General features: G+C 36.7%; 1 protein-coding gene across 12 annotated transcripts in view; it reads right to left on the bottom strand.

Annotated features, from left to right (window-relative positions):
- Nucleotides 1-12,933, bottom strand: part of RABGAP1L (RAB GTPase activating protein 1 like) — a 652,518-nt gene that overhangs the window by 546,266 nt on the left and 93,319 nt on the right. For all 12 annotated transcript variants that reach the window (XM_081493701.1, XM_081493699.1, XM_081493697.1 and 9 more), the window contains exon 7: nucleotides 10,956-11,066. In XM_081493701.1, coding sequence (XP_081349827.1) covers nucleotides 10,956-11,066 — 111 coding nt within the window. The remainder of the gene's footprint in view (nucleotides 1-10,955; nucleotides 11,067-12,933) is intronic.

A 12,933-nucleotide genomic window follows, 5' to 3' on the forward strand; every position in this document is an offset into this window, starting at 1 on the left:
AAACTCATACTATATAAAAAGAACATTTTATGTAGTTCTTCCTCCTACTTCCTTTCAAATAAACCAAGATCTTAAAAAAAAAAAAGAAAATCTATGTTGCCATTACAAATAAGAACAAAATATTAGTAATTAAACAATGTTTACTAAGTGATATAAAATAATTGTATCTATAGGTACAACAGCTCTCTCAGCTCTTCTCCCCAAAAAAGTCATACAAAAGAGTCAAATAGAAAAGCTTTAGGAAGACTAGCAAGAAGCCCTGCTGCCTCTTACTAGCTGTTCCTTAGCAGGCAAAATAACACGCTTTAGTTCCTTCCTTTGCCAAAAAAGAGTAAATAAAAAGATAATTTTTTTATCTTCCCAACTGGCTCAGTGGTAAAGAATCTGCCTACCAATGCAGGAGACATGGGTTTGATCCCTCATCCAGGAAGATCCCACAGACTTAGAAAACAAACTTACAGTTGTTGGGAGAAAGATGGGGAGAAGGGATAGTTAGGGAATTTGGGATGGACATGTACACACTTCTATATTTAAAATGGATAACCTAATATATAGTACAGGGAACTCCACTCAGTGTTATGTGGCAGCCTGGATGAGAGGAGAGTTTGGGGGAGAATGGATACATGTATATGTATGGGTGACTCCCTTTGCTATTCACCTAAAACTATCACAACATTGTTAATCCAGCTATAACCCATTAAAAAATAAAAAGTTTTTTTAATCATAATTTGAGATAAGAAATGATTCCATTTAACTTTGACTTGAATGAACTCTGACCTGTTTGTACTGTATTTTCTAAAGGTCTGGGGTTAAATTACACGTTTTTATTTGAACAGCAAAAAAAGACTATCAGTTAAAAAGACTGTGTATGGCAACTCACTCCAGTATTCATGCCTGGGAAATCCCATGGACAGAGAAGCCTGGCGGGCTACAGTCCATGGGGTCGCAAAAGAATTGGACACAACTGATCGACTAAACGACAACATGGCATCTATTTCCTAGGTAAACCATTTAGTAGACTATTATTACTTTGTCTTTTCCAGTGCATTTTGTTTTCCCTGGAGCGAAAAGATTTGCCGGTGTTTTTATATTGGCTTAATTTTTCTATGTACTTAACAGAAATTCAAATTCAAACACTTCCTTAATTATGTAAATCTCTTTTACAAATCTTCTGGTACTGTGGGTGTTGTGTTAAATTTGTCTTCTTGAGGAAATCACTCCTGAAGACTGCTCTAACGATCTGGGTTCACTGTTCTCTTGGCCTGGGTCCCCATTACTGTCACCCTCAGGACTCCTCCTGATTCTGTCTTGTGTTGGATATTCTGAATCCTGGACCCTATGTATGTATTTATTTAATTCAAAACCTCATTTTTTGGTAGAGGACATTCTTCAGTAATTTTCCAATAAAAAGGGTTCGGGAGATGGAAAAAAAAAACTATCTAAAATAAACATTTTCCTCCCAGAAATGTATCAGGAACTTTATCTACCAGACTGGCTAATTTCGTTAGATACTAGTTCAATTAGTTACTGTCAGTATAAGTCCAAATAGGGAGAGAGCATAAAAATAATTTGAACAAGGAAATCTTATTAATAAAAAAGAAAAATTATTGTCTATAATAAGAGAGTGACTACAAAGAGAATTTTTAAAACTATCCTAAGGCGAGGAAGAGAAACTGAAAGAAGAGCAAACCAAGAAAGAAGATCCTCTCCCTGAAGCTGGTAGCCTGATCTCACTGTAGAAGGTATGACTGTAGACCAGTGGATGACGAAGAAGCTTTCTGGACTGCCCCAGCAAAGCAGGCAAGAAAACAGGAAACATCCTCTAGGGTGCAGGTAGCCAATGTCAGAGGCAGAGTCTGTGTCTGTTTCTGAAAGACCACAGGAAGATCTCACTGAGCCAGGACCTGGACCCTGAGTTCACAGAGGGAATGCTCAAACTGTGTGCACAGCTGGAGCACAACACCACTGGATATACCAGAATCTTGTAGCAAGAGCAGGGAGCAATCACAACACACCAGAACCAAGAACACAAGTCCCTTCCTCAGGGTATCTCTGCAGCACCCTCTACTGGCACAATTTAATAGTGTGTGTTCAGTGGCTCAGTCATGTCCAACTATTCACGACGCCATGGAATGTAGACCACCAGGCGTCCATGGGATTTTCCCTGCCAGGATACTGGAGTGGATTGCCATTTCCTCCTCCAGGAATTTAATACTGTACTTGCTGTAAAGAATAAGTGCATAAAATTGGACTAATGAAAATCAAGTGAAGAAGTGACAGTTGCTCAGTCGTGGCCAACTCTTTGCGAGTCCATGGACTGTAGCTTGCCAGGCTCCTCTGTCTGTGGAATTCTCTAGGCCAGAATACTGGAATGGGTAGCTGTTCCCTTCCAGATCAAGTGTGAGGGCAGAACTGGAACATGAACCGAGAACTTTCAGATATACAAGCTGGACTTAAAAAAGGCAGAGGAACCAGAGATCAAATTGGCAACACATGCTGGATCACAGAAACAGCGAAAGAATTCAAAAAAAAAAAAATCTACTTCTGCTTCACTGACTATGCTAAAGCCTTTGACTGTGTGGATCACAAGTGGAAAATTCTTAAAGAGATGGGAATACCAGACCACCTTACCTGCCTCCTGAGAAATCTATATGCAGTTCAAGAAGCAACAGATAGAATTGGACAGGGAACAACAGACTAGTTCAAAATTGGGAAAGGAGTACACCAAGGTTGTATATTGTCACCCTGCTTATTTAACTGATATGCAGAGTACATCACACAAAATGCTGGGCTGGATGACTCACAAGCTGGAATTAAGACTGTCCGGGGAAAACATCAACAACCTCAGATATGCAGATGATACCACTTCAATGGCAGAAAGCAAAGAGAAACTAAAGAGACTCTTGATGAAGGTGAAGGAATGAAGCTAAAAGAAGAGAGGGAAAAAGCTGGCTTAAAACTCAACATTCAAATAATGAAGATCATGATATCCGGTCCTATCACTTCATAGCAAGTAGAAATTGTCACATATCATTTTCTTGGGCTCCAAAATCAACGTGGACGGTGACTGCAGACACAAAATTAAAAGACGCTTGCTTCTTGGAAGAATAACTATGACAAACCTAGACAGTGTATTAAAAACTTGAGACATCACTTTGTCAAGAAAGGTCCGTATAGTCAGAGCTATGGTTTTTCCAGTAGTCATGTACGAATTTGAGAGATGGACCATAAAGAAGGCTAAGGGCCAAAAAACTGATGCTATCGAACTGTGGTGTTGGAGAAGACTCTTGAGAGTCCCTTGGACAGCAAGGAGATCAAACCAGTTAACCCTAAAGGAAATCAACCTTGAATATTCATTGGAAAGACCGATACTGAAGCTGAAACTCGAATACTTTGGCCACCTGATGTGAACAGCAGACTCATTAGAAAAGACCCTGATACTGGGAAGGATTGAGGGCAAGAGGAGAAGGGGGTGACAGAGGATGAGATGGTCGGATGGCATCACTGACTCAATGGACATGAGTTTGAGCAAACTCCAGGAGATAGTGAAGGACAGAGAAGCCTGGCATGCAGTTTATGGGGCGCAAAGAGTCAGACGTGACTTAGTGACTGAAGGGAGGATACAGTTAAAATACATCAGCTCTTCTAATTACTTAATAGCCAGGTTATAAGTCAAAATTTCTTTTCCTAATGTAAATCAAGAATGTAAATTGGAACAGATCCATTCAAGATAAATCTTGGTACAGATACACTCAACAATAAAAGTGGATCTTGGTACAGACAATATGGAAAACAAAATAAATGTGGCTCAAAAAGTTAAAACTAGATTCTACTATATGATTCAGCAATTCCACTTCTGGGTATATACCCAAAGGAAATGAAATTGAAAAGTGAAGTCACTCACTCGTGTCCCAGTCTTTGTGACCCCATGGACTGTAGCCTACCAGGCTCCTCGGTTCACGGGATTTTCCAGGAACAAGTACTGGAGTGGGCTGCCATTTCCTTCTCCAAGGGATCTTCCCAACCTAGGGATCGAACCCGGGTCTTCTGCATTGCAGGCAGATGCTTCACCGTCTGAGCCACCAGGATATCAAAGAAATAAATGCACTCTTGTGTTTATTGCAGCATTATTCACAATAGCCATGATATGGAAACAACCTAAGTGCCCAGCAACAGATAAACACACAAAGAGGATGTGGCATATGGGCTTCCCTCGTGGCTCAGAGATAAAGAATCCACCTGCCAATGCAGGAGACTTGGATTTGATCCCTGGTCTGGGAAGATCCCACATGACATGGAGCAACTAAGTCCAGGCACAACTATTGAGCCTGTGCTCTAGAACCCAGAAGTTGCAGCTACTGAGCCCATGACCACAACTACGCAAGTCCACGCGACCTAGAGCCCATGTTCCTCAATGAGAAGCCACTGCAATGAAAAGCCTGCACACCACAACTACAGAGTAGCCCCCACTTGCTGCAACTACAGAAAATACTGCACAGCAACGAAGATCCAGCACAGCCAAAAATAAATCAATAAGTAAATTAAATTTTTTTTAAAGAAAGGGTGTACAATGGAATATTACTCAACTATGAGAAAGAAGGAAATCTCACCATGTGCAACAATAAAAGTGGATCTTGAGGACATTATGCTAGTGAGATAAGCCAGATAGAGACAGACAAAACAGCATGATATCACTTACATGAAGAATCTAAAAAAGTCAAGCTCGTAAAAACAGAGTATACTGGTGGTTACTGGGGAGTGGGGGAATAGGAGAGATGTTGTTTCAGAGTACAAACTTGTAACCAGAGGTAAATAAGCCTTGAAGATCTAACACACAGTATAGTTAGTATAGACAACACTGCTTTAAAGTAAAACTTGTTAAGAGACTAGATCTTAATCATTCCAATCACAAAGAAATAATTGATAATCATGTGACGTGACAAAGGGACTAATGCTACAAATGCAATCATATTACAATATATAATCAACATGCTGTACACCTTAAGTTTATACAATGTTATATGTCAAATATATTCCAATTTTCAAAAAAATTACTGCATTTGAACAATCTGGAACTCTTCTCTGCTAGGACCTGGTAGCCTCTTTGTCCACAACTATCTTGAGCAGTCACCTTAAGTTAAATAAAGCTAAGTAAAGGTCTTTTGCCACTGGAAAAACAAGAAATTATTATTCTATTATAAAAGTATACTATGATTTACAAAAGTATTCAAAAAGAGGTCCAACAGAGATCTATAGACTATACCAATGTCAATTTTCTAGTTTGTGTATTGTACTATAGTTACATCAACTTCTCCTTATATAGCTTTTGCTTTAAGCCAGCAAGCACAAATTAAAAACTGAAACAAATTATCAAAACAGGCACATCTCTGAATCACTCTACAAATGATCAAACTGCTGTCTAGTGGTGATGTGTTTATATTTTATATATATATATATATATATGTATGTATATGTAATGATTATACTCTCCCAAATTAGGATCAGATACAAGTAACCCATGGAAATTTTTTCTTCCTAGCAGTAAATGGCCTATGTTACTCAGTACAAATGAAGCTGCATACTTACAACAAATCTAGTAATTACACTTTGCTTGCTATATCAATACTTCATTCTGATTCACACATCAAGCATCAGGGCAGATACCTGGGAACAAAGTGATCTGACAGACATAAAACCATGAAGCCAAAATCTCTTCCCAATTAACCTTCCACAAAGTCTGAAATTACCATCATTATAACTCCACTTCTTGTTAGGGAACTGTGAAGAGGCCAGTTTTCCAAACATGTATGGTATTACTCTCCCTGAATCATTTTATTACAAATTAAGAAGTAATACTTAGCAAAAATCAACTAGTCAGAAAATAAATGCAACAAAAAGTGAAAATTTTACCACTCACTTTTTGGCTATCTAACATAACCAATGGAGAAGGAAATGGCAACCCACTCCAGTATTCTTGCCTAGAAAATCCCATGGACAGAGGAGCCTAGTGGGCTGCTGTCCATGGGGTCGGAAAGAGTCGGACACAACTGAAGCGACTCAGCATGCATGCATGCATTGGAGAAGGAACTGGCAACACACTCCAGTATTCTTGCCTGGAGAATCCCAGGGACAGAGAAGCCTGGTGGGCTGCCATCTATGGAGTCACAGAGTCGGACACGACTGAAGCGACTTAGCAGCAGCAGCAACATAACCAACAATCCATCAAAGCATCGAAGTGGGTACTATACAATAACGCTACTTATCGTGTATATACTGTATTTCAAATACTAGACAAAGCTTTAAAATCCATATCAATTTCAGGGTATATAAGAAAATCTTCTGCAGTATTTCTACACACGGTGAGACCGAAATCCATGAAAACATCAGCTGGAGAAAGATAGAGAAGATTGTCATCTCCACTTTGGAAACACCAGAAGAGATTGACCTGACTGGATTTGCTTTGACATTTTAACTGGAACATCTCAATAATTAGGCTTAGGCTGCTCTTCTCGCACATTTCAGATTACAATCATCTTGCTTTCACCCCTCAGCTGTTATTGTTGGTCTTCTCCTGAACAAATCAATCAGCTTTTCTCCCAGGGCAAGGTGCCCCTGGGTTTGAAATCACTGAGAAATCACTTGAGTGCCCCATGTATACTCTCCCTTTCAAATTCCACTGGAAACAAACCAAAGAATACCAATCCATTTATTTTCTAACTGGTTTAATTTTAAATTTAGCATATAAACAAAATTCAATTGGGTACAGTCTTCAAAAGTATATACTCAGAACTTAAATGGCTTGGCTTAAACCCTGGCTCTATTAGTTTCTGGCCAACTGACGGAGTTGCTTAATCTCATTAAGCTTCTGTTTCATCTTCTGAAAAAACAATAAGGCAATAATTATAATATCTTTCTCACTTGTTGTTATGACAATTAAATTTTACAATGGCCATTACAGTAAGTCCTCAATAAATGTTGCCTGTTAATATTTTTTTTATGTCCAGTTCCTAAATAAAGCTTAATATGTAAAATCTAACATGAGTGTTTGAGAAAAGCAAAAGAACATGAACAGAACAAATCTTCAAAACATGAGAACAGTTTTCATATATCCTGTAAACAAGTTAGGAGTTTATCAGGTACAATATTCTATTACTCTCCACAAATTACAGTGAATTTAGTCAATCCTCTAACTTTATAAAATCTCTACATACTTTTTATTCACTTACTCGAACAGTGTTTAAAAAGACCAGAGTAAGAATATTTATGTGGTAGTTGGTATTTGATTGTATGACCTTGAGAAAGCTATTTAACCTCTCTAGCCTCAGTTTCCCTAAGTGAATAATGAAGACAATAGCATCTACACCTCATACACAGCACCTAGAACAGTGCTCAGCACAGAGAAAGTTCTAAGGAAGGGCTAAGTAACTATAAAGCACTGGTTCCTAGCACGGTGCCAGATAATGGAGATTCTGGGATAAATGACACAGTACTTGCCTACAAGTACTTGCTTTTGAACTGTGGTGTTGGAGAAGACTCTTGAGAGTCCCTTAAACTGCAAGGAGATCCAACCAGTCCATCCTAAAGGAGATCAGTCCTGAATATTCATTGGAAGGACTGATGTTGAAGCTGAAACTCCAATACTTTGGCCACCTGATGGCGAAGGGATGACTCATTTGAAAAGACCCTGATGCTGGGAAAGATTGAGGGCAGGAGGAGAAGAGGATGAGAGAATGAGATGGTTGGATGGCATCACCAACTCAATAGGCATTAGTCTGGGTATACTCCTGGAGTTGGTGATGGACAGGGAGGCCTGGCGTGCTGCGGTTCATGGGGTTGCCAAGAGTCGGACACGACTAAGTGACTGAACTGAACTGAACTGAACTGAAGGAATCCTTGAACTTGAATTCACAAATAAATAAATTTTTCATAATAATAATTAGCATTTTTAAAAACCAAAATATTGCAAATTAGCATCCAGAATGGGTGATGGGTACACTGGGGTTCAACATATTATTCTTTCTCCCTTTGTGTCTGTTGTAAATTTCACATAATGAGAAGTTGTTTTTAAAAATGATAAATCACTTTCCATCTCAGAAGGTAAGCCAAAATTATGTGATTTGAAGTATTTACTTTAGCACAGATGTCTTTGTACTACAAATGAACTCTGTCAACAGCAGTGCTTAAAATTCAGAGGTTAAGAATTCCCTTGACAAGACTGCCACCTACTGGATCACCTTAAATTCCACTATTCACATTTTGGGATTTAAACACAAATATAATCCAATTAAAAGCAAGGGTTTCTTTTTTTAAAAAAAAAAAAAAAGGGAAATTCAAGTATTTAAAAAACACCTGACGTCACAGGAAATTCTGTCTGCTGTGTTGAACAAAGTATTGTCTGGGCAAGTCCCCATTAGCCAGAAGCAATCTCAATCAAGTTTAGTTTGGATGTTTAGAGGTCATCTGACAGAATGTGTGAAAAAACAAGCAAAAAACCCCAACAAATATGCTAATTATTTTTGAGTGTATGAACATATGGTTGTTAGAATTATCATCTACATTAATTATGTTAAAATAAAAGTAATATATTAAGTAGTTATACATGGAATGAATTTTTTTTAACTATCCTACTGTTATACAAATGGGTACATCTGACTTAGGTAAAATTTCTAATGAAAGCAATATATATGATTCAGAAAGTGCTTCATCTCAAACAACTTAGGCAGAAGTTGAGATACTATGCTCTGGAAAAATGCCTTAAAGTTACTCAAAAAGTAGCTAAGTAATGATGAAGGCATTAATGTAAAAGATTATTGAGGAGAGCCTGAATTAAGCTGTCTTATGAATATGAGAATACGGGCAAAGGCAACATTTCTAAGTAATTATTATGTGCAATATATTTTAAATGTATGTATAAATGTTTAAGTTAACAATGAAAACATAAATAGGCATTCAACTATTTCACCTATATTCACCAAGGTTTCTATATTCAAGTTAATCCATCTTGGAGCTTCTCATTGGTAAAAGGAAGGACTGCTTTATATACAAGCATAGTACAGGCCTCTACAGTACAGGGATAATATATCATTTAATCATAAAACTTCAATATTTGTAATTACTATTTGTTTAAAGTTAAATTATTCAACACCTAACACTTCTTTGCCTGTGTTATTAATATACTACAAACTGGTTAATGCCCTTTGTTATGCCAAAGAGAACTGCCTTTTATTACACCAGAAGGGAAGTGCTCAGAGCATTTTTCAAGGACAAAGGGTTTGACTGGGCTCCTGGCAAATTCTGGGACAATTTGAGCACCTAGATAATTAAACATTACAGTGAATCATGAACTATTTCAGGGGAGAGGGAACTTAAGAGTCAATATCAAAAACAAACAGTGATAAATGGGAAAAAAAAAAAGGAGATGTCGGGCTTACAGGAGAAATGTCAAGGGCTGCCTAGAGAAAATGCAAAAGATGGAAAATTACCACTCTGCATTCATCATGATAAAGATTAGATCAGACAAGAATTATGAACGAAAGCTAAACCAAAGAGAAAATTTTGATTTGATGAGAAGCAAAACCAAAGAGGAAATTTTGATGAGAAGCAAGATATTTTCCTGGGTCTCCCAACAAAACTGCTTACTAGTTGCAAAGGAGGAGGGGGAAACAAGAAAAAGAAAAAAGAAATTACAGTGGAGAAATCAGACATCTTAGCTGGAAATCAAAAATTAACATCACCAGAAAGGGACAGATGGTTATCAAGAGCCTCCATATGTGATACACTGTGAAGGAGAGAAATCATCTATACAGCAATAAATTATCTGCATCTAATCATGAGGAAATATTAGATAAATCCAAATTGAGCAATGTCATATTAAAAAGAGGGAAAAGAGACGTACTCTTCAATAACATCCATGTTCTAAGACAAAGACTCTGGAAATCTTTCAAAATTAAAGAAACCTCAAGATGTATGCAGCTAAACGCAGTATCTAACCCCAATGGGAATCCCAAATTGGATGGGGGGAAAGGACATTATTGAGTTCACTGGCAAAATTAGAGACAAACAGTAGATTAGATAAAAAGTATTGTATGGAAAATAAGTTTATTGAAGATGATACACGTAATGTGGTTACATAAGAGATAGCCCTACCCATAGTTTTCCTAGGAAAGACACATTTCCTAATGAAGTATATAGGGGAAAAGCATCATGGTATATACAAGTTACTCTTCAACCGTTCAGAAAAACAATCATGTTTTTTGGTGTGGGTGTGTGTGTGGGTGTGTGTGTGTCTATGAGTGTGTGTAGGGAAGGAAAGATTGAGACATAGACTGAGAAAATGTTTGGAAAGCGAATGGGATAAAATGTTATTAGTAGGTGATTCTGAGTATACATGTATTTTCTGTACTAGTTTTATTGTTTTAACTCTTCTGTAAGTTTGAAATTTCTTCTAAATAAAAAGTTCAAAACATTGCTGTATCTACTGCTAACAAAAATTAAACATAGAAATAAATACATAATTGCATGCACACCCATGTGTATGTATGTATGGGTGTGTTTATATATTTAAAAGACAAATCTCTTAAAGATTCTAAAATCTCAGCAAATAAATGGACTTTTTAATAATCAAAAATGATTGAGAAGGGAAGGTGTCTGTCCTATATGTAAATAAGGAAGAGCAAGAAAAAGCCCAAATTGGATTGAAACAGTTACTACTGAAAAAATAAAGCCATTTCATGTTTATTTACCCCCATCAACTGAGATTTTTCAATGAACCAGTTACATTTAACTTATTTAAGTGGGGAAAACATTATTATTCTCATTCTCATTTTTAAATGGAGAATCTGAAACATGGTGAAAAGCCACAGTCAGTAATACAGCAGAGATTCAATAGTATGTCTCTTGAAACAAAAACAGTGTCAACACAAGTTTTTGATAGTATGTAGGAGCAAGCTGCTTACCTTTCAATAGCTAATTCTTTGTTAGAAAGTTGCTGCACTGTAATCACAACCTTCTTCTCTATTCCTTGTTTTAATTTGAAATAAAATTTATCTCGATCCTTAGGCACAGGACTGAAAAATGCAAAAAAGAACAGAAATGATCAATAATTAAAAACAATAAAAAGGTCATCTATTTCAAGGTTAGAATGAAACAAGAGTATTTAACAACCTCATTAAGATATATCAAACTTTCACCTTGACACAAAGTAAATACAAACTTTGGTTGTATCAGTTTCAGATGTACAGCAAGTGAATCAGTTATACATATACATATATCCACTCTTTTTTGGATTCTTTTCTCATATAGGTCATTACAGAGTACTGAATAGAGTTCCTTGTGCTTGCTCTACAGTAGGTTCTAATTAGTTGTCTTTTTAACATACCCTACTCTTTGCAACCCCATGGACTGTAGCCTACCAGGCTCCTCCCTCCATGGAATATTCCAGGCAAGCATACTGGAGTGGGTTGCCATTTCCTTCTCCAGCAGATCTTCCCAACCCAGGGAATCAAACCTGGGTCTCCCGCATTGCAGGCAGACACTTTAACCTCTCCATGGAGGGAGGAGTCTGGTAGGCTACAGTCCATGGGGTCACAAAGAGTCGGACACAACTAAGCTACTTCACTTTCACTTTAACATATAGTAGTGTGTATATGCCAACCACAATTCTCCCAATTGATTCATCTCCCCCCACTTTCCCCCTTGTAACCATATGTTTGTTTTAAATTAAAACTTTTTAAATTACATCATTTCAAATTTTAGTTTATAATTTTAACAAATTTGGGAACATGGTTTATTTAATTTTAAGACTGTTATATTTCTGGTTTAGCTGGTTATATGGTTATGAATGCTTTTAACACAGTTAAACCCAAGGCAAAACAAGTGAGAATAAGAGCTTACTTTTAAACATCCAGAATTAGAGATGACTGTGACAAATCCAAGAAAATATAAATAAAAGATGAACAAAGAGGAATAGATCAGGGCAAGTTAAATTCTAGCTTAGGCCAGACTGACAATTCTTAAGAATTAGTCCATTAAAACAGTAAGTGTTTAAAATATAAGCTGTCTTATCTGAAAAGGAAAAATACTTTTAGTAACTTATTTGACCTAAGTCTCAATTTCTATAACTTTAAAAAAAAAAATAGATAAAATACCTACCTAATAATTATTGTCAGAAACAAAGGAAAAGTAAAGGCACATAGGTGATCAATAAGAGTGTAACTGTTTCTTATTATCTGCCTATTTTTGAACTAAAGAACAACATTCCAAATATACAACAGAAGGAAATAGTTAATTAAATGATGGTCAAATCATACAAAATACTACTGACAACTATTAAAAACAATTCTAATGAAAAATATTTTAGGGACTTCCCTGGTGGTCCTGTGGTTAAAAACCCACCTTGCAATACAGGGAACACGAGTTTGCTCCCTAGTCTGGGAACTTGGATCCCACATGCCATGGAGCAATTAAACCTGCATGCCACAACCAGAGAGCAGACATACAGCAACTACTGAGCCCATAACACAAGATCCCACATGATGCAACCAAATAAGTATTTAAAAAAAAAAAAAAAGAAAATTCTTACATCATGAAGTTAAAAGAAAAAAACTACATATATATATATGTATATATAACTATATAAAATACACTCTGGAGGTGGGGGGGGAGGGATAGTAGGGATTGACATGTACATACTGCTATGTTTAAAATAACCAACAAGGACCTACTGTATAGCACAAGGAACACTGCTCAATATTCTGTAAAAACCTAAATGGAAAAAATATTTGAAAAAGAATAGAGACTTGTATAGAGGTAACTGAATCACTTAGCTGTACACCTGAAACTATTACAGCATTGTTAATCAACTGTACTCCAATATAAAATAAGAAGTTTAAAAAGTACACCCTAGTATCAAATATTCTTGATAAAATTGTGATA

This window comes from Giraffa tippelskirchi, chromosome 5 (assembly GCF_054371585.1).
Source record: "Giraffa tippelskirchi isolate mGirTip1 chromosome 5, T2T-mGirTip1v1.2.pri, whole genome shotgun sequence".
Taxonomy (NCBI): domain Eukaryota; kingdom Metazoa; phylum Chordata; class Mammalia; order Artiodactyla; family Giraffidae; genus Giraffa; species Giraffa tippelskirchi.